Source organism: Oryza sativa, chromosome 5, assembly GCF_034140825.1.
Source record: "Oryza sativa Japonica Group chromosome 5, ASM3414082v1".
Lineage (NCBI taxonomy): Eukaryota > Viridiplantae > Streptophyta > Magnoliopsida > Poales > Poaceae > Oryza > Oryza sativa.
Genome location: NC_089039.1, coordinates 23,465,759 through 23,487,000, shown reverse-complemented (window position 1 = coordinate 23,487,000; position 21,242 = coordinate 23,465,759). Strand labels below are relative to the sequence as shown.

Sequence of the window (21,242 nt, the reverse complement as noted above, 5' to 3'; positions counted from 1 at the left end):
AGTTTTACATTAATTAAGGGTACTATGGTGTTTTGTTTCTTTCCTTAATAGTTTCTTGGGATACAGGTTTGTTTTTTTTTGACAGAGAGAGTAGCTACAAAGAACGCAGCCTTAACATAGTATGTGGGCCTCAAGTGTCCTCTGTCTTTGCCATATCCAGTGCTCTGCAGTTGTAAACAACAGTATAACACCGTTGAAATCATGTCACCGGGACCGGGACGTGAATTTTTTTGAGAATTAATATTATTTTTATGGAAAATCGCAAAAGTAGTGGCCAACCGGGAAAATCGTGAAAGTAGGTCCCTGTCGAACGGGTGCAATTCGATAGGGCACCTATCGAACGACGGGCAGTCGACAAAGCCCTGTCGAACGGCTGGCGTTCGACACGCTCACCTGTCGAACGGAGGGAGTTCGACAGGGCCCACCACCCGGCGCCGCGAGGCCTGTCGAACCGGGGGCGTTCGACAGGTCCCTCCACCGACCCTGTCGAACAATGGGCGTTCGACAGGCCGATTTAAAGCCCCGTCCACCCAGGCCGCGAGTTCGATTTGTGACCACATCGCCAGCCGCCGCCGAGAGTCGCCACATCGTCGCCGTGAGCGCCGGAGGGAGCGAGGGGAGGGGATAGCAGGCCGGAGAGGAGGCCGAGGAGGCGCCGGCCGGGAGGAAAGGGTTGGCGACGCCCTCCAGCAGTGAAGTTAAGGTATACATTAGTAATCCCTAAGTACAATGCATATGAAAGTTTAATAAAAAATTGGTTTAAGAGTTGTTAATTGTTTCGCATTGTTCGATGTTAGTATGTATGGTTAGCACATATTTGTTATTGCTAAATGTTGGTAGAGGTATTTAAGTAATTGTACAGTTAAATTAGTTCTTAGTTAGTACATATTATTGATATGTTGTGTGTTAAAATAGGTACAAAGGTGTTATATTTTATTTGGATTATTAAACTAGTTGTTTGTTACTAATAGTTGTAAATTAGTACACGGCAATATAGTATAAGTTGTAATAGGGTAATTATCGAATGATTAAATGATTAAACGTGAGACTATTTGTCATGTTTTATCAGGATGTCAGGTGATATGCCCATTCGTCTGTATTATGGCGATGCTCCTATACAAATATGTAATAGCGGGGTGGATTTGACTGTATATGCCTTCCATGATACTAGTCTGAATGCACCGGAGCATATGGGTTTGAACGACGTGTTAGGGTGGTTGTATAATATGTTTGGGGTAGATCCAGTGCACGATAAATTTGTCATAAATGCCGTGTGGCCAGTGAGGGGTCAACATGGATGGCAGTGGAGAGTAGTGGAGGTTGCGTCAACTGGGAGTTGGAGGAAGTTTGTTAGTAAAGTAAGGGAGAAAGGCTATAGCCTGGCAATAGTGGTGCAGAAGACAACATGTGTTGATCGATCGGGGGAGTCAAGTCATGCCGTGGTGGAAGAAACTCCGTTGGAAGGTGGACAAGCTGAAAATGTTTGGCGGACTGAGCAAGGTCGAGGGGAAGAAGTAGTAGAGGGTAATACACAAGGAGAGGTCATTGTTCATGGTACTAATCGTGAGGCCAACGACTCGGACGATGAAGAACCGGATTCGCCTATGCGTGTTGATGCAGCGGAGGAGAATGAGGCGGTAGTGGATCAGATGGAAGTGGAAAACGAGGAATACCTTGCGCTTGTAGTGGAAGGAGAAGATACAACACTGTGGGACAACGAAACTAACATACCCGATGATTGGACGACCATATCAATGAGTCGTATGAAGGTAAACGATGGTTTAGATGCCCACTAGTGTTATGATAGTAAGCAGGTGAAAGTTGGACAGATGTTTCATGACAAAGGTCACTTACAAGATGCGGTGAAGAGGTGGGCATTTGTCCAGAAGCGTGAGTTCAGGGTGAAGGTTTCAAATAGGACGACGTATGACGTGAAGTGCATACAGGGTGGATGTCCTTGGAGAGTGCATGGTTACAAGCCACAACATGACACTTTATGGGTAGCTTCGAGGGTTGAGCAACATACGTGTTTGTTGGAGAATACCCGTCTGGTGCACAGAAACCTGACAGCGGCATTTGTGGCACAAATGGTATATTCAAAGGTGGTTAGAAAAACATCTTTCTCCCCTTTCACCATAATGCATGACGTTGAGAAAGAGTACGGATATGAGATATCGTACGACAAGGCTTGGAGGGCAAAACAGAAAGCATTGGAGATGAGGTTTGGAACTTATGAGGATTCTTATCACAATTTTCACCCACTATTGGAGGTGATGCAGGCAAGAAACCCGGGCACACACATGGCTATTCTCGATGAGGTGAATGAATATGGGGAGAATGTTCTTCGTCGGGCTTTCTGGTCATTTGGGTGCATGATAGAGGCCTTTAGAAATTGCATTCCTTTGCTCTGTGTTGATGGCACTTTCATGACAGGCAAGTACAGAGGAACAATTCTAACCGCGATCGGAGTCGACGCGGATAGCCATGTCGTTCCTGTTGCTTTTGCATTTGTTGAAAGCGAGAACACATCAAGCTGGCTATGGTTTTTGTGGCACATTAAAATGTGTGTTGTTGAAAACAGACCAAATGTGTGTGTTCTGCATGACCGACACACCGGTTTGCTATCAGCGATACAGAAGCTTCAAGAAGATGTCACACAGTCCGTTCCATGGCCAGATTTACATAGCAGATGGTGCATGCGACATTTTGGGGCTAATTTTTATAGACAATTCAGGAGTAAGAGATTGATGGACCTGTTCAAGAAGTTATGCAAGCAGAATCAACAAAGAAAGTTTGATGCCATATGGGATCAACTGGATCGTTTGACCACTACACACATGGAAGAGGTTAGGAAAAAACCTATAATTGCCAGACAGGAGGAGCCGGAGGGACTTGAACCCATTCCTAATGAAGCACCAAGTATTACTCGGCGCAGGAAGCGTGGAAGGGCCACGAAGTGCTTCACGGAGTGGGTAGAATTTGAGCCAAGGGAGAAATGGTCGTTGTTGTACGATACAGATGGATCGAGGTATGGTGTGATGACAACAAATCTTGCTGAAGTGTATAACTGGGTTATGAAGAATACACGACCTCTACCACTTGTTGCTATCCTGGAGGGCATCACGAGGGGTACACAGAAGTATCTCTGTAAAAGGTATTCCATTGATAGTCTTCATAGGTTAGTTCACATCACAGTTGTTTAATCCTACATTTTTTAAAATAAATCACTGCACAACATTTTTTCTGATGTGTGAATTTGTTGTTGTGCAGGTACTCCAGAAAGGGGCTCGGGCTTTCCTACGAGCTAGTTATTGTGACCACGGTTCAGCCGACGGTACAAGAGTGGGAGCACGCAGCTGATAACTTGGCACTTCAGACACCTCCAGACGATGGGAGTTATTATGGAGCTTACCTTCGTTGGTACCGCAGTGTTACACGATGGAGGTGTTTTCCTCCACAAGGAGATAGCACCGTCCCCCACCAGGCAGCGATTACTGACACGTTTGCCCCTCAGCCTAGATCAGCTTACAACTCAATGGTACGTGTTTATTTGTGGAATTTGAGCAACTAGTTCAATATTTTTAAAAAGTTAGCAAGTAGTTCAGTATGTCTAATAAATGTGCAATTGGTTCAACTAGTTCCTTTTCTTACATAAATGTGGAACTAGTTCAGTATTTATAAATGATGTGCAACTGGTTCATTATTTCTAACAAATGTGCATCATGTTAAATACTCTTAATAAATGTGCAACTGGTTAAATAATTTTAATTGCCTTGATTATTTGTGGAACAGGCGGAATTTGTTGAGCACGTTCACGTGGAGTCCGACACCCTGCTGCAAAGACTAGAGGCGAGACCTCCAGTCGTCAGGCCTGACGACGTGGCGAGCATCCTTCGCAACTTCCGTGCACGTGCTGCCGCACTACTACGTCGTGTCTCCTGTCGGAGCGCGGCAGATGTGGTGCAGACGTCGGGCCGACGGCCATCACCACCACTACCCCGACGTTCCAGCGTGGATCGGAGTGGTCCATCCTCTTCACGTCGCGGGTACGAAGCGGCCCACACATCTCACGGTCGTCCTTCCTTTCAGCACACCCCAGCACCGGAGTACACCAGGGGGTCAGCCGGATCAGGGGTACCCACGTCGAGCACGGCACCACCACGTCCGCAGGTATTCCAAACTCCGCCTTATGTTCACCCCTCGCAGGGAGCATCTGGGTCGGCACACTTCCCTTACATGCCAACGGGGGACAACGTGTTGAACACACCAGCATGGGGACTTCATATCACTCCGCGTGCGCCAGAGCAGGGCCACACACAGCACACATGTAAGTCATTTTAAACAATAACACGCTTTAGTTTCTAATTATATGTATCGTTACTAACTACGCCATATTTTTTGGTTTCTCCCTCTTGTGCAAACAGATGATGAGTACGGTTCGGCGTCGACGCATCACGGAATGCCTGCTTACTCCCCTCGCACAGCATTCATTGAGGACTTCTTTTCCACTGATCCTCCCCAGGGGGAAGTAGCGATGGATTACTGGCACGCAGCACCTCAGGTCACACAGCCGACACAGGAGACGGAGGCCGGTCAGGGGCCAGACGTGACACCACAGCAGGCAGCTAGAGATAGGCACCCCCCTGATAATTTGACATATCCCACTGAGCAGATTAGGCGTAGGAAGAAGGGAGGACCTAGCAAGCGTGCGAAGGGCACTGATCGTCCTTGACTTATCTATTTGTATTAAACTTTTAGTCATTTATGTTCTGTCCGTACTATTTGAGAAACATTTTACGATTAACTTAGTACTATCAGTACTATTTCATAAACTTCTTCGGATAATTACTCAGTAGCATACCCTTCGAATGAATCATGACAAATTATCATTCAAATATACAAATAATGAAACTAAATAATTCAAATATTTTAACCAACAAATAAATACTACAATTTCTGACCAAACATTATCAAAACCCTAAATCAAAACCCTAAATCATATACATATAACATTACAAAAATATTTTCCTTTCTTACACACTAAAATAAATTACATATTATTAAAAAAAATAACTTATTACAAATAAATGGAGAACACGACCCTGTCGAACTGCGCCAGTTCGACGGATATCCTGTCGAACAGGGGCAGTTCGACAGCTGCCTGTCGAACGGGGGCAGTTCGACAGCCCTGCCTGTCGAACGGGGGCAGTTCGACAGCCCTGCCTGTCGAACGGGGGTTGTTCGACAGGTCCTGTCGAACGGCAGCCTTCCGATCTCCTCGCCAGTCGCGCTCTGGCCGTTCGATAGGCGCCCTATCGAACTGCACCCGTTCGACAGGGACCTACTTTCGCGATTTTCCCCGGTTGACCACTACTTTTGCGATTTTCCATAAAAATAATATTAATTCTCAAAAAAATTCCCGGGACATCGGCTAGCTGCAAGGGTTGGGAAACCGAGCCAACCGAAGTGGGTCGCCTTTGCCCGTTTCGCCATGGCGTCGTGTGTGTTCCCAACCGCCGGTGCATGCATGGGGCATATGCCCTTTTCCAGTTAGCTCGCGTTACTAGACACACCCATGAGTGAACGCACGCACGCACCCACGAGGTGCGCGTGCTGATTGCGCCGTGGACTGCACGCCTGCACGGAGGAATCTACTCCGTCCAAGTCCAATCTAATCCGCCGGGAGGAATCAGGAATGGAGTACGTGATCAATAGTGGTCTGTGCTGTGCCGTGCGTGCACCGGTGGTGGTGGCGCAATGCACATCAGGAGGAGGGACACGACGACCGTGGTTGCGGCAAAGGTGAATTCACCGTCACCCGTGTCCCCGTCACCGTGGTGAAAAAATTTCACCGTCCCTGTCCCCGTTCCCGTCAACCACGACGGGCTACAATTTCTTCAGCCCCGATTACCACGTGGTGAATTTTTCCCCTTGGTGAACCCGGTTAAACAACAAATTCATCAACAAATCATATAAATGCAATGGAACACAAATCAGCAGTACACCACATTGATATTTTTCCAAAATAATATACTCAACAAACTGCTGGTCATATCGACGGCGACGAACGGCGGAGGAATCCATGGCGGCGGATGGCGTGCTGGCCGGAGGCGGAGGGTGCCGCGACCATGGTCTGAGGCGGCGAGCGCGCGGCGACGACGGCCGGAGGCGCCGGTCGGCGCGATGACGTCCGGACGCGGCGAGCGCGCATCGACGACGGTCGGAGGCGGCGAGTATGTGTCGACGACGGCCGGAGGCGCCGGTCGGCGTGACGATGGCAGGAGGCAATGGGCGGCGCAACGACGGCCGGCGGCGGCACGCGTGCATCGACGGCTGGGGGTAGGATCGCACTCGCGCGAGGGGAGACGGCGGCCAGCGGCGCTATGCATGGTGCCGTGGTGGCTGGGGAGAAATTTGGAGATGGGGAGGGTTGATTAGGGTTAGAAGATATATACATGGTTACTAGGCTTCATTTTTATGGGCCAAAATAACTATAAAGTCTAGAACTGGACTCTAGCTACATTACATGCGGGTCACCGCGGGGGACGGGGATGGTGAATGGTGCACCGTCCCCACCCCCACCATCCCCGATGGTGATGAGTTTTGGACCATTAGATTCACCATGGGTGGTAGATATCAACCATCCCCATCCTCTAATATGTGAATTCATCGTGGGGAATCGGTGATCGGGTCCCCATTGCCGCGATTCTTTGGGGGCGGTGCGAGACATGCCAGCCCAGTCGAAACGATGAGAGGCTCTCGGGCTCTCGGCACGCGACGGCCCAGCTAATAGTCGTCTGGTCGGTCCGGCGCGGGGGACACGAGCACGGGGCCGGGAGCCTGCTCTTCTGCTCAACCGCGCGCGTGCCGAGTCGCGCGTGGCCTGCCTTGGTGAGCGGCCCACGCGGACAATGGGAGGCGTCAGCGTGGCCCGTGCACCTGCCGTGTGCGTGTGTGAGTGTCGCGGATCGCCAAGGAGACGTGAGAGGCGGCTTTGATTTGAGGCCCACGAGAGGGCAAATGTCTTGGCCGGACTAATGAGATATACACCGCTACACGCGACTACGCCGTTGGTTCGTAGCCGCACAGCTGGTTCGGGTAGTTCGCTGCTCCCAGCCTCCAGCCAGCCAGCGTGTCATCGGCCGCATCGGGTCCAGACAAACGAGCGAGCCATCAATCTCCATCGAGAGATTCCTCGCACAAGTCATGCATGACATCAGCTAATCTGTCTCCCTTTCCACCCCCCTCTACTCGTGTGTCAGTGCCAGATCGCCGGCTGGCAGTACATTCAGTAAGACGCGACTTGATCGCACGATTGGCCCTTTCCTTCCAAACAAGAGAGTGTACGAAGCGGTTTTCCAACACAAGAAGAGATTTCACGCATCATCCGGTGAAGCTCCGGTTACTCCCCAGTTCACGACTTCAAGATTTCCAAAAGTTTGGTACTATATCTAATTTTGAGGAAACATGATGCATGTCTCGTAAAGAATTCATATGGATCGGTGCCTCTTCATATTTTGGCGCACATTTATCACTTTCAAAACTTGAATAATTAAAGATTAACTGATGATCAAAACTTAACCCTATTGATTGCATGTATTCTAAAACATCGCTTATTTATGGTAGGCGAAGTATAAAAACGTAACCCATCTAAGATGGCCGACAGATCGACGGACCTGCTGAGCAAACTTAAGCTGAGTTCATAAGCGAGGATTAGGAATCCTCCTTCCCAACATGTAAAATAGAGCAGTAGATTAACGTATGATTAATGAAGTATTAGCTAAAAAACTTCAAAATGGATTAATATGATTTTTTTTAAAAAAACAACTTTTCTATAGATTTTTTTTCAAAATACGCACCGCTTAACAGCTTAAAAATCATGTACACATAAAACGAGGGATAGAAGTTGGGAAAGTGTAAAAAAACACAACCTTAGGTTGAGTTCGTTCCTTATGCTCCCAACTCCACTCTGTTGATTCCCGTGCGCATGCTTTCCTAACTAATACTGAATTAATTATGGGCTAATATGCCATTTCGTTTTTCTTGCGTGGGGGATTAGTTCTTAGCCCACAATAAAGAAACCTTAACCTATCTATGGGAGGTCGACCATCTTTCCTTGTGGTCCACCACCTACCCCAAGTAGCCGGCTTGCCATCGTTGTTGATGCACCAGATCTGCCACCTCTCTTTTTCCCCGAGCTTGCTCCATCTCCCCTTGTGTCATCTAGTAGCACGTCTGTCACTGTCTCCTCCTCTGTGCACCTCCTCCTTAACTTGCTTCGCCATTCGCTGTTGAGCTCCCTCAAATGCCTCCCCTCGGTGGCGTTAAGCAACATGGCCACCAATGTAAACTCCCGATGTAGTCATGCTCACTCTAACACTTGCTAGTGAGCTCTCTCAGCCACCTCCACCTTGTGCCGAGGCTTTCTCATACTTGGCCAAGCTTCGTCAACCACCCACACCACACACCACCTCACATGACATAGCCAGTGGTATGGGCAATGGATGGGGTAGATGGATAGGGGAGATCATAAGAGTGGGTAAAGAAGAAGGGAAAGAGAGGATGGCATGTGGGACCCATTGGAGAAGCAGTAGGAGTCAGAAGGAAATATGGATATCGACTTTTTCTAGCCATATGAATATTTGGAGTGCCAAAAATAGTCAGAATGCTCTTAGACAAGAAATGATGAAATATATGCATTGGGGGTACTATGACGATGTTCAAAACAATAAAGTACTACATCAGTTTCGAAATGTAGCTTTTTCTAGCACAATAGTATGTCGAAAAAGAAGTTATTTCTCCACTCACCTTTCATATAAACCATTCACAACCATTCTTCATTTAATTTATCTATTTACTTTTTCTTCTCAATCAATCCCAAATTTCCCCAATCATTTCTACCTATTTTTTTTAACATATATGTCCGATTTAAGAAAATTCTTATATTTTGGGACGGATTTATTAAAAAAGAACGGGGTAGTATTTTGAAAGGTTTATGACCTAGAAACTCTGCCAAACAAACATATTGTTTTCACTGCATAGAATTTTACAACTAGAATTTAGTATTCCCATGCATCGGAATCACTACTACAAAAATCGTTTTTCTGTACGAGGAGGTCGGTAGGTTCCATGCGGGCCGCTTGTGGTGGCGCCTGCAAAAACCACCCCCCGGGGGCGGGTTGATTTGCCGCATGCGAAGATCCATTATCGCATGCGGCTGCTTAAGACAGCCGCATGCGATAATAGGTCTATTTTCGCATGCGGCCGTCTTAAGGGGCCGCATGTATTAGGGCATGCGGCTCCTTATATGGACCGCATGCGAAGATCTATTTTCGCATGCGGCCGTCTTAAGTGACCGCATGCGAAGATCGATCTTCGCATGCGGCTGCGACGGCCGCATGCGCAAATGGTGATATTTGCAGACCATTTCGCGCATGCGGGCCGGCCAACCGCATGTGAAGATCGATTCCGCCCGTATGCAAAAACGCTTTCTGTAGTAGTGAATGCTGATCAGTACTGAAGAAGAAGTTGAGAAGTTCCAACGCCCAACTGTCTTGTGAAGTTGAATAATTTCTGCTGACATTGAAATGGATACGCTGGACGGCTGGAGGTGTTCAGGTTCACCAACCTCACTCTAAGATTCTTAGGTACAATAGCAAGCTATAAGCCAGCTATAAACATATTTTAAAAAAATAAAGGAAGAGAGAAAAGAGCAGCGGGCTACAGATCTATAGCCAGCTGTAGCACGGACTCCAAGACGTAATGTGTGTATGACAGGTGGGACCAGGTATTAATAGTATAGTAAGCAACTATTGTATGAATTAGCAATTACATCGGCTATAGATTATTTGAAGCTAGCAGTGTGCTATACTATTAAACTTGCTCTAAACCAACGGTAGAAGAGCCAGTGGCAAAGCACGGGACAACCGGACAATTAAGTTGTTGGTTATCGATGCCTCGCATAAATAATCACAATACACGTCATCACTTACGTTTCACGCACGACCAACTTGACTGTAGCAAGCTACTCCTTGCTAGGACAAGCGGACACATCAGCTCGATTGGATCGGGAGGGTGACTCAGCACCAGTTTAATTTGCCTCTGGACAAGCCAAGCACGCCGTCTCTGATCGCTATCTGCTAATTTAGTCACTACAGCAAGCAAGCTAGTGACTGACGAAACGCAGAAAACCTTATCAAAATTATCTCCCAAAGCTAATGTACATGCAGAGGTGAACTGAGCTATCTTGAGCAAGAGATCCCCGCCGTGCAGTCGTGATCTATCAACATGTAAATATTTGGAACTGAATAAAATAAGATTCGGAGAGGAGAAATGGAGGGAGAAATGCAGGAGAGGTAGATAGAAGTTCAGTTTAATTTGGTGACGATCATCGCGTCGCCATCTCGACATCGTACAAGCTCAATCAGTGATTTAAGATCGTCGAAATACTCGAATGCATCAACCAACCAACCAACAACAATACCAGCTGGTTAGTAGTACTTCACTAGTACTAGCATTGATAAATATATAATTAAGGTTCATATCAGATGATTAAGCAGCGTAGTGTTTCCCTTAAAAATGATTACTGAAGTGAGTTCTTTAACATCGTCTTCAGAAGGTGCTTACAGAGAACCAACAACCTTGACTGCAGGAGACAACACCATCGCCGGCCGTCGTAGTCAGGATTGCCCCACGACGAGGTGTCCGGGGACCTCAATCAGTCGATCCATCAATCTCCATGATAAGGCAATAGGATAAGCAGCCAATAGACGTTTCCAGAAAGGAGCAAATGGCACACTCAGCCAATGTTTTAAGTACTGAAACTCTCAAAGCTTACATAAATGAAAAGGCAGTTTTTTTTTTGGTGAAAAGAGGATAAATGAAAAGGCAGTACTATCTGACGATGAATCGATGATAACTCCCTGAACTGAAAGGTTAACTCAGTGATTAATTTAGTTGTGTTTTCCTATCAGACATGAAAAGATGGCGACCTACTATGCTATAAAGAACATCGTTACTACATGATACCTACATGATACAGCACATCTCTCTTGCAAAGGTAAACAAGTTGTCTTTTCGTCATGAACAGCAATGGGTTGTTCATTCGACTGATCGGACTTCGTTGGGAGCAGTTTCTTGACCTGCGACACAGTTAGCCAGTTTTGTAGCTAGCTGGAGCAGAAGTTCAGAACAGTTCATTTTGTTTCCTTTTTTCCCCCCTTCTTCTTCATTTGCGATTAAGCAGAGCCGTTCATTCACGAGGGCCCGTGAACAACTTTGCTAGTGCGTTAGTTTTGTCCATACTGTGTGCTGTGCTAGGGACGCTAATTGGCAGCTATTGAAGCTGAAATTTACTACTCCTACCAGTAAGAAACCTTGGATCAACTGATTATTACCAGGTTGTACTGATCTTCTTTTGAAAGAAAATGGCAGGAGGTTACTAACCAGTAAGAAAACGGTAGGATTACCAGGCTGTAGTGATCGTGTTTGTTGATAGGATTACCAGGTTGTAGTGATCTTTTTTTTTTTTGTAGAAAGAAAATGGCAGGAGGTTACTAACCAGTAAGAAAATGGTATATGATTACCAGGTTGTAGTGATCTTTTTTGTTGATAGGATTACCAGGTTGTAATGATCTTTTTTGTTGAAAGAAAATGGTAGGAGATTACTAACCAGTAAGAAAATGGTAGGTTTACCTGGTTTAGTTTTTTTTTTTTGAAAGAAACTGGCAGGATTACCAGGTGGTAGTGATCTATCAATATACAAGGATTTGAGGGGGTGTGAATGCGTGATCATGCAACATGGTACAAATTGGGTATAATCAGACATGCTTTTGTAAAAGCTCAGCGAGAGCGATTTTACCGATTTATCACTGGACTTCATCTCTTTGAACGTACCTCCAGTAATATGTACCCATAAATATGTAAATGGGCGTTATCAAATGAAAAAGAAAAATACTCCCTCCGTCCCATAATATAAAGGATTTTGATGGACGCCCCATAATATAAGTGATTTTACTCACCAAAATCCCTTATATTATGGGACATGGTGTGTAGCTGAGAGAACTTGTAGGTGAGCCTCTCGACACTAAGACCCTCCACGTCTCACACTAGCCTGGTTGAGTAGGTGATAAGAATATGGCCCTGTTTGGTGCAGCTTGCTGCACCAGCTGCAACTACACCAACAATACCAGTGTGTAGAAACAATATAGTCACCGTAGCAGCTGCAGCTGCGCAGGTACACAAAAGTTACAACGAATAGACCCTACAAAAAAACTAAGTTTTCTAATTTCTGACTTATACGCATTCGTTTTAAAATATAGAAATCTAGTACCGGATTAAATATATCTTTATCCTGATATTAGATTTGAGACGGAGATAGTAGTTTATTTTTTAAATTTTATAACTACAAATTTTGAGAATATGAACTATTTTGGAGCAGATTCTTCAGCTGCTAGTCTCATTCTCACGAGGGATTTAGATTTACCACTCGAAGTCTATCATATGTGGACCTCATGTGAGTCCAGGATAACAAATCCTTAATTTCATTAATTATTCCCATTCTGACACGCGCCCAAAGGAGGGAAGGGCAAGCTCGTCATTTCACCCTTTCTTCCTCCCTGCCAGGCTGCCACCCTGCCACCCCCCGTCTATTTATAGGCGCGGCCATGGCCTCCAGTGGCATCAACCACTTCACACGCGCGCGCCGCCCGCCGGGAAGGAAGCCAACGCCGACGCCGACATGCAGCGCCTCGCCTCCTCCCGGAGGCTCCTCCAGGCGGCGCTCGCCCCTGTCCGTGCCCAGTCCAGCCTCTCCGCCGCGGCGGCCGCCGCCGCGCCCGCGCCGGAGAATGCCTTCGCCGCCGCCCCGAAGATGCCGCCGTTCGACTACACGCCGCCGCCGTACGACGGGCCGCGGGCGGAGGAGATCTCCCGGAAGCGGGCCGAGTTCCTCAGCCCCTCCCTCTTCCACTTCTACGACCGCCCTGTACGTTACGCCACGATCTTTTCACCGCTCCCATTTCTTTGGAACGATTTGGGGGGAAAACACTGTAGTATTACAGATCGGATTCTTGATTGTTTATACCTTAAATTAGAAAGAAATACTGCAATTTTGTCTCTATAACAAGACGCATTTTTCCATTTTACATCCAAATGCTGCCACAAATGCATCGGCGTTCGGCGATGTTCAGAGATGATCAGGCTCGTAGCTTAAACAAATCTCCTTAATTTGTTTGCAAAGGCTGTTGTTTTCTCTGTTTTTTTATGATCTCTTGCTGGTGGCTTATTAGTGTATCTTGTTACAAGAAAAGGCAGCCCTTTTGGAAGTGCAACGTCTTTTTCTGTCGCTATTGGATAGGTTTGGTTGGAATGCCATTTTACCTGTTCTTACTTCTTACTCTGAGCATTTCTTACTTCTTACCGTTTGGAGTGGGCTTACCGCCACCCGCGGTTTGGCAGTTATCGCGATTATCACAAGGTATCCCGTGGTTTTAAAAACTGAAAAGATTACCGTATACTGTTTGGTAAACCTCACAAGATGCTCTGCAGAATCTCCAAGATAGTCGTACTACTAATTGTAGTATGGGGAATTGTGAATCTAGTACAAAAATGTAGTTGTCTTTTCTCTTTCCCATAACATAGATGTTCTGTTCTGCTTAGTAAAAACGTCAGCCTCTATGTTCTTGTCTGCAAATATGCATAGTTAAGAAGAAATAATTTTTTTTTATCTTGTGAATAGTAGTAGGTCAGTTTGCTCAACTACGTCTTGTGCTAGTAGTCTGCTAGATCTCAAACATATGTGGCTGCGCCAATAACATATGCATATGTCTCTCTCTAAAATAGCTTCATAACTGACACCTTTCCATTTTAAAATTGCACATGCATTGCCAAGTACTCTATAAACAATGTTAAAGATTGGATTCCTGAAGGAGGATATAGCACCAACCAAACTGTGCACCTAACATTGTGTCTTGCTGACTCCTCTCATCACTGGAGATCATGCACATTGCTAAACTCCTCGTGAACCATCTGAAAAATACTTTTTGACAGGGACGTTTATCTGGTTGATAAAATTGGTAGGAAGAAAAAGAAAACAACAATAGCTCTTTGAGATCACCTTGAATTCTTTAGAAGAGGGTTATTAAAAATTTTCTAAAAAGGGAAAATTCTCGTTCTAAAACATATCAATATGTGATAAAGATATGGTTTTTGGAGATTTCAAGTTCCAAAAACTGACCATTTAGTATGTAACAAACATTTCAGTTGAACATAGTCGATGGGAAAATGCAGTACCTGTTCGACGAGGATGGCCGCCGTTACCTGGATGCTTTTGGTGGCATTGCAACCGTTTGTTGCGGGCACTGCCATCCGGATGTTGTTGAGGCGATGGTCAACCAAGCAAAGAGGATACAACACTCCACAGTTCTTTACCTGAATCATGCTATTGCAGATTTTGCCGAGGCATTGGCAGCCAAAATGCCTGGTGATCTGAAGGTAGCTTGAGAAAACTGGACTTTCTCTATCCGAATATTGCTAATTGTTTAGAAATACATGAAGATTGTTTTGCCTGTTGAAAGCTTTACCTGAATCTGTTCCTTTCTTTTCAGGTTGTTTTCTTCACAAATTCTGGCACGGAGGCGAACGAGCTTGCACTGATGATTGCCCGGCTTTACACTGGTTGCCATGACATTATTTCACTCAGGAATGGATACCACGGGAATGCGGCTGGAACAATGGGTGCTACCGCTCAATGCAACTGGAAATTTAATGTTGTTCAGGCAAGTGTTGGTCCTGTTTTCGCTTACAGCATTAGGTATTGAGTAAACACGCAGGACTTAAAACTGCGACTTTTGTTGTTTCAAAAAAAAAAAAACTGCGACTATTACATGTAAATCATTGAAACTAATGATTATTCATTTATAATTTGTTCAGACGGGAGTGCACCATGCACTTAATCCAGACCCATATAGAGGTGCTTTCGGTTCTGATGGCGAAAAGTATGCCCGAGATGTTCAGGAAATCATTGATTTTGGAACTACAGGAAGGGTCGGTGGTTTCATTTCGGAAGCCATACAGGTACATATATCAATCTCAATGCATTATCATACAATGGCCATCTTATTTGTCATTTCGATCAACAGTGATTTCTTATCATTCTGAAAACGAGTTCTTTTTCCTCCTCCAGGGAGTGGGTGGAATAGTGGAACTGGCACCAGGATACTTGCCTGCTGTGTACAATATGGTAAGGAAAGCTGGCGGCCTCTGCATCGCCGACGAAGTTCAGGCGGGAGTCGCACGAACTGGAAGCCACTTCTGGGGATTTGAATCGCACGGCGTCATCCCAGACATAGTTACAATGGCAAAGGTGAATCTTGAGGATCCTTCCATAACATTCAGAGTTTCAGACTCAATTCATCCCTCCTTTGACGAATACAATCTTTGGGAAACTCACATGTTCCTTCTCTTCATCTTCAGGGTATAGGCAATGGCATACCGATCGGAGCAGTCGTCACAACCCCTGAGATCGCTCAGGTGTTAACCCGCAGGAGCTACTTCAACACCTTCGGTGGCAACCCTGTCAGCACAGCCGGTGGCCATGCTGTTCTCAAGGTTCTGGAGAAGGAGAAGCTCCAGGAGAACGCATTTGTGGTTGGCTCCTACCTGAAGGAACGGCTCAACAAGCTGAAAGAGAAGCATGACAGTGAGTATCAGTAACTAAGATAAAATCAGTAAAATCACGTTGCAACCACATGGATCCAGGGTAGATTTGTTCCTTACATTTTGGCTTGTATGGATGGATTTTCCAGTCATTGGTGATGTTAGAGGGAAAGGCTTCCTTCTTGGGGTTGAGCTGGTGACCGATCGCCAGAAGAAGACACCGGCCAAAGTTGAGATCGGTCATGTCATGAACCACATGAAAGGTACTACTGATCCTCTCAGCCTCTTCCAGTTTTGTTACTGAAAGATCTCACCATGAGTGATTTCTGAACTTTCTTCTTTGACACAGACATGGGTGTGCTGGTTGGGAAAGGTGGTTTCTACGGGAACGTGTTCAGAGTAACACCTCCACTATGCTTCACCAAAGAGGACTCCGGTAAGACCTGCTACTCTGCTGCTGATAAATTGTCAATACATGTTTCAGTAATTTCTGATCCATGACTGTAACATGGTTTGATGAACAACGTATCTTGCTGCATGCAGATTTCTTCATTGAGGCGATGGACATTTCACTATCGAAGCTGTGAGTCGGAGAGGGACTGGCAGGATCAACCTGTCCGCATGTGATCCGTATCCATAAATAATGTTGGGGATTGGTGAGATAGCACCTCGTTGTCTCGTAATATGTCCTGCAAACCCACCATGCGCTGCTCAACACATGGTCCAATAGGCGCTCCTCCGGTCTCTAATCAGATGTGTTGTGACTCGTGACCAATAAGCGCATGTCAATGTCAGATGTATTGTTATAGTTATTGTTTACATGCTGAACGACAAAACGAACCAATCACAATGCCCAGGCGATGTAAATGTTGAAACAATTATATTGGCAAATGTCAGTGATTTCGCAATGATGTTGTGCAAAAGTTGTTTCAGCTTGGCAATATATGAGAGAATGTCTGCACATCAGCTGAATATTATATACACATACTTCACAAACCAAAGCGGTGAAGTTAAACGAGCAAGAAGCCACCCTCGGATGAATGTCATCGATCATTTACAAGCAATGATGCTCTACTCTTTTAAAATACAAGCGGCAACCACGAAATTAACAAATGTAACCAACGCGAAACCTTAACAGATATACAACAGCAAATATAGACACGTGTGGAACAACCGTAGTAGCTAGCTTGGAACTCTAGAACTATTTCTTCCCACCCAGCAAAGGTTGGCCACTGCCATTTGGACTAGGCATGCTCGCCGTTCTACTCATCTTGCCTCCACCATAACTCTTCACATCAATCAAATCACCAAACAAATTGTCTGGCATGTAGTATGGTTTGGCCGCAGCCGCTGTAGTTTCTGATGGCCGTGGATTACCATTCATTCTAACATCTTGAGCCATTGCCGGACCACTTCTTGTTTGAGAAACAAAGGAGTTGTACTGTTGCATCGGTTTGGTTGCAGGAGATGGCACTTGTTGCCTTGGCGGAGCAGCATACGGCGATGAAGGAGCTGGATAGGTATTTGTGGGGGCAACAGAAGCAACAGGAGGGTTCTGCATCTGGTATGTTGCAGGCTGAAAAGGATTGGTTGAGTTGACACTTGCTGGCATCGCCCATGGTGGTGCTGGGTAGCTAGATCCATATTGTTGCATGGGCTGAGTTTGATATGCTCCTCCAGCCTGTGTGCCCTGTCCAGCTTGGGCCCAAGGTACAACATAATTGTTGTATGGGGTGTAAGCTTGATTCGTTGGATATGCCTGCTGGTTAGAAGAGTAATGTGATCCATTTGATGCAGCAGGCTGATAGTTTGGTGGTAATTCTGGCCCATTTGACGTGACAGACTGCTGCGTGCCATTTTGGGTCTGTGAAGAAGAATCTGTAGATGCTTCAGGGGGGCTGTACAGGGTGAGGCTTAGAAGGTCGATCATGTCCTGCTCTCTTGTCCGAGTACCACTGGCAGGAGACGAGTCAACAGGCACCACTGCATTGCTTGCAACAGAAGATGAGGCTTCAGAAGTTACTGGGTCAACGGGTACAAGGGCCTGATCACCAGCACTGGATGATGCCTCATCACTACTTATCACAGATTTGTTTTTTCTGCAGATATAAAAAGCATTAAGACTAAATTTCTGATAATGAATGAATAGATTGCCTGTTAAAGGATACTTTTAAGTACCTTCTTGCTATCTGAGCGAACTCGTCATCTTCATCCTCTTCAACTGGAGGTGCGGATGGAGGTGCAATCGGAGGTGCAGATGGCTTTATTTTTGGATCTTCTCTGGGTATCTCGTCTTTCCTTGGTGTTTCGACCGGCAAAGGAGCTCCAGAAGCAATGGCATCATGTTTTGCAAGTACGCTCTGTAAGTGATCATTGATTTCTAGGCCTTGCTTCAGTAGCTCCTCATTTCTAAACAACAGAAACCACAAAAACATAGATATTAATTTCTGCAGTCTGGATTATAGCACCAATTATATGGCATAAAATTAGCAGAATGCTTATGCATGTGCTAGTGAAAAACAGCAAACTTTGAAGTCACTTCAGGGAAACACCAAGTGGTGATTGGAAAAAGGAATTATATCTTTGTACAGTTTGAGAGACCGAGTCTTCAGACCTTTTTTGACATTATTCATAAGCAGGAAGGAACACAAACTAGAAATCCAACGAGCTTACCCTGTGGAACTGACAAATCGCATGAGCTTTTGTTGATTTGATCGGCATTGGGTGACAAGCTCTGAAATAATTTCATCTTTAACAGCCTGGGGTCACCAAAATGTTAATAGATCATTTGCGTGAACTTCAACAAAACTAGTTTTGTGTTGAGAATTTCACCCTACCATGCGATCAGAAGGATTCAAAGCATTCACCATATCACACAGAAGTTCTGTTGTATCTCTAATATTATTTAAGTCCCCTAAACTGATGACAAAAGCAATAAAAGGTTATAATCATAAAGTAAGATAACAAAAAGGACAGCTGGAATGAGAAGAGCTAATAAGTAGTAGATTGTAATGCAACCTCAGAGTTTCAACATCGGATGTCATTCTCTCATTTAGACTTCCAGCAGGATATGTAGGTGAACCATAAGACTGAGTATGATGTGTTGCAGGGGGAGTAAATATTGGAGGAGCATCTACAGGGCGCCTGGGAAACATTATTCCTGACCTCTGTAACAGATTTTGACATCAGCTATTATGGTAAATGAGATTTATGTCCTAAGTAGATTATAAGTAAACTAAAAGGTTGATGCATACCTTAAGTTCAATGTATGACCAGTAATACTGTGGATATTTGCCTCCAGGTCCACCAAATGCTTCTTGCCATGAGTCCAGAAGTATCAATACTTTATCCCTCACTTGAGTATCATGCTGCATGGACATTCAGAAAATGAATATTCTCAGAAAAACAGCATCATTCTAAATATCCTGACACAATTATATACACCTCAATCTTACTGGTTACTCAATTAAAATTCAGAAATTAAAGCTTCCATAAATTCTTAACACAGAAAGAACTTCCACTGTTTGGGTGAGGTAACTTCTTTTTAGACTGTTTATTTAGTTCAAATTCCTAAGGATTTAGATACAAGTTCCCAGTATCCAAACAGGCCTAGTGCCAAAAAAAAAAGTACTTTTACTTTTCTTTGCTAATTAAAACAACATGAGAGCAGTAACGAGAGTAGTGGCTATAACCAAAGCAGGGAGATTACCTTCTTCTGGACAATTCTAACCATTTCTTGCAAAATATGTTGTTCAACAACTTCAAAATGGACATATTCACCACAGTTCTTCATCATTGTCTCCAACAACTGAAAAGATTTTGCAGCCAACGTCAGACAAGAAAAATCATAATCATGAAGTAGTGTTGATAGAAGAATAATTTGATATGCTCCCTTACCATGTGGATAGTCAGGAGCAGATAAATAAAACAATATATGTGTAAATGTTCATTCAATCGAACAAATTGACGTTTGTCAAAAAACATCCACATACCGTCAAAGTGAAAAACTGAACTCTTGGATCTTTATGTTGCAACCGCTTCTTCACAGCTTTTACCACATCCTTTGTTTGCCTGATTCAAAGTGGAAATACTTTAGTAATCACTAATCATTGTCCAAATTCAACATAGTTAAACAATATCTGACAGGGAGCATCAAATGCGTTTTTACCATGAACAACAACTTTGATAGAAAATAGTAAACTACCTTCACACCTTTTCTTTTTCATTGACGAAAATTGCAAGCATATGCACTTAAACTAACCAGTAACCACTAAAACTACATCAATCCATATTTTTAGGGACATTGGTGCAAGTACCTTGTACCCTTTTGAAAAATAAACCATGTACTATAACCCTCCAGAAATTCTGTCATAATCAATCGAGATGTCTCAATGGGAGCTAAGACATAACTACATCTGATCTCAAATCACGATTCCTTGACTGGCTAAAAGTTAACTGAAACATACGGACATGCCACCCTAAGCTGAGGTTAACATGCAAAAGTCGTCCGGTTGGCGCCTTACACCCCCTTCTAGTTCTCATAATATGTAATCGCTACCGGAGGCGGAAAACAATCCATGGCTACATACTGGAGGCTACTTCCCAAAATCCATCTCAATTTAACCTCAATCAGGTAGCAACAGCGCGAAATCGATCGAAACATTGACCAGCACACGCCGAACCAATCGAGTCAACGCTCCCTCCTAAAACCAATTTCGACGAGGACAGCAGAGCCGCGACAGAAATCAGAAAAGCTAAACAGACAAAATTCCCCGTTCCCCACCGCAAAAGCTCAGCTCCAAGCCCCCGCAGCACAACAATCCATCCCCGCACAAACCACGGCGGCGGCGGCGGCGCGAGCTAGCACGGCGAGAGGAGAGGAGAGGGGGGAAGGAGGAGGAGGCGAGCGAGCGAGCGAGCGATCGGTCACCAGCGGTCGGCGTTGAGGGTGTCGCATATCTCGAGGTTGATGGCCCAGTCGGGGCCCTGCAGCAGGTGGCTCGTCGCCTTGTCCACCCGCGTCGACGCCGGCAGCCTCGCCGGCGGCGGCCCCGTCACCACCGGGTACATCCCGCTCGCCTCCGCCGCCGCAGCCGCCGCCGCCTCGGGTTGGGGGGTTCGGCTCGGGTGTCGTACGCGATACGGAGCTCGAGAAATTCTTCGATTTTTCGCCTTCCTTTTACGAGGAGGGCAGGTGGACTCCGGAATCGCGAGGAGCAAAGCGAGGAGGAGACGGGATTGGTTCGTTCGGTTCTGGTGCGTTTAATGCACATCGGATTATTGGCAATCAGGTGGATGACGGGTGGGGCCGGGGCCCACCTGGCGGCGGGCCATGTTTAGACGGTAGGGGGGAGGAATCGGGGGATGGTGTTGTGTGGATTGTTTTGGGTTTAAGCGGTTTTGGTCCAAGGGGTTTATCTATCCATTGACGACAGTTTAGTAGTCGTACTTGCAAGTTGCAAATCCTGTTTTCTCGGCTTGTCTCGCAGAGGCTGATTTTGTCATTTTTGGAAGGAGGAGACGTCTAGATTGTTTCAGATGATGAACAATAGAAAAAATGTGTTATTGTTGATCTTTTTATGGTT

The 21,242-nt window shown here is 45.4% G+C and overlaps 3 protein-coding genes across 3 annotated transcripts; 2 read left to right on the top strand and 1 right to left on the bottom strand.

Moving 5' to 3' along the window:
* The first annotated feature begins 3,282 nt into the window (after window positions 1–3,282).
* On the top strand, window positions 3,283–4,782 carry LOC136356750 (uncharacterized). Its single transcript, XM_066311059.1, has 3 exons — window positions 3,283–3,538; window positions 3,793–4,327; window positions 4,425–4,782. The coding sequence occupies exons 1-3, from the start codon at window positions 3,536–3,538 to the stop codon at window positions 4,730–4,732; spliced, it is 846 nt and encodes a 281-aa protein (XP_066167156.1). The 5' UTR covers window positions 3,283–3,535; the 3' UTR covers window positions 4,733–4,782.
* A 7,894-nt stretch (window positions 4,783–12,676) lies between these two features.
* LOC4339095 (alanine--glyoxylate aminotransferase 2 homolog 2, mitochondrial) lies at window positions 12,677–16,565 on the top strand. Its single transcript, XM_015784007.3, has 9 exons — window positions 12,677–12,985; window positions 14,263–14,493; window positions 14,607–14,777; window positions 14,932–15,075; window positions 15,185–15,364; window positions 15,475–15,700; window positions 15,807–15,920; window positions 16,007–16,093; window positions 16,201–16,565. Exons 1-9 carry the CDS (start codon window positions 12,740–12,742, stop codon window positions 16,242–16,244), a joined length of 1,443 nt encoding a protein of 480 aa, XP_015639493.1. The 5' UTR covers window positions 12,677–12,739; the 3' UTR covers window positions 16,245–16,565.
* Window positions 16,566–16,570: 5 nt separating this feature from the next.
* LOC4339094 (TOM1-like protein 6) lies at window positions 16,571–20,807 on the bottom strand. The gene is made up of 9 exons (XM_015784006.3): window positions 20,588–20,807; window positions 19,650–19,728; window positions 19,367–19,465; window positions 18,912–19,025; window positions 18,676–18,824; window positions 18,495–18,576; window positions 18,331–18,416; window positions 17,836–18,066; window positions 16,571–17,756 (listed from the first exon to the last, which is right to left on the bottom strand). Exons 1-9 carry the CDS (start codon window positions 20,725–20,727, stop codon window positions 16,859–16,861), a joined length of 1,878 nt encoding a protein of 625 aa, XP_015639492.1. The 5' UTR covers window positions 20,728–20,807; the 3' UTR covers window positions 16,571–16,858.
* Window positions 20,808–21,242: the final 435 nt, after the last annotated feature.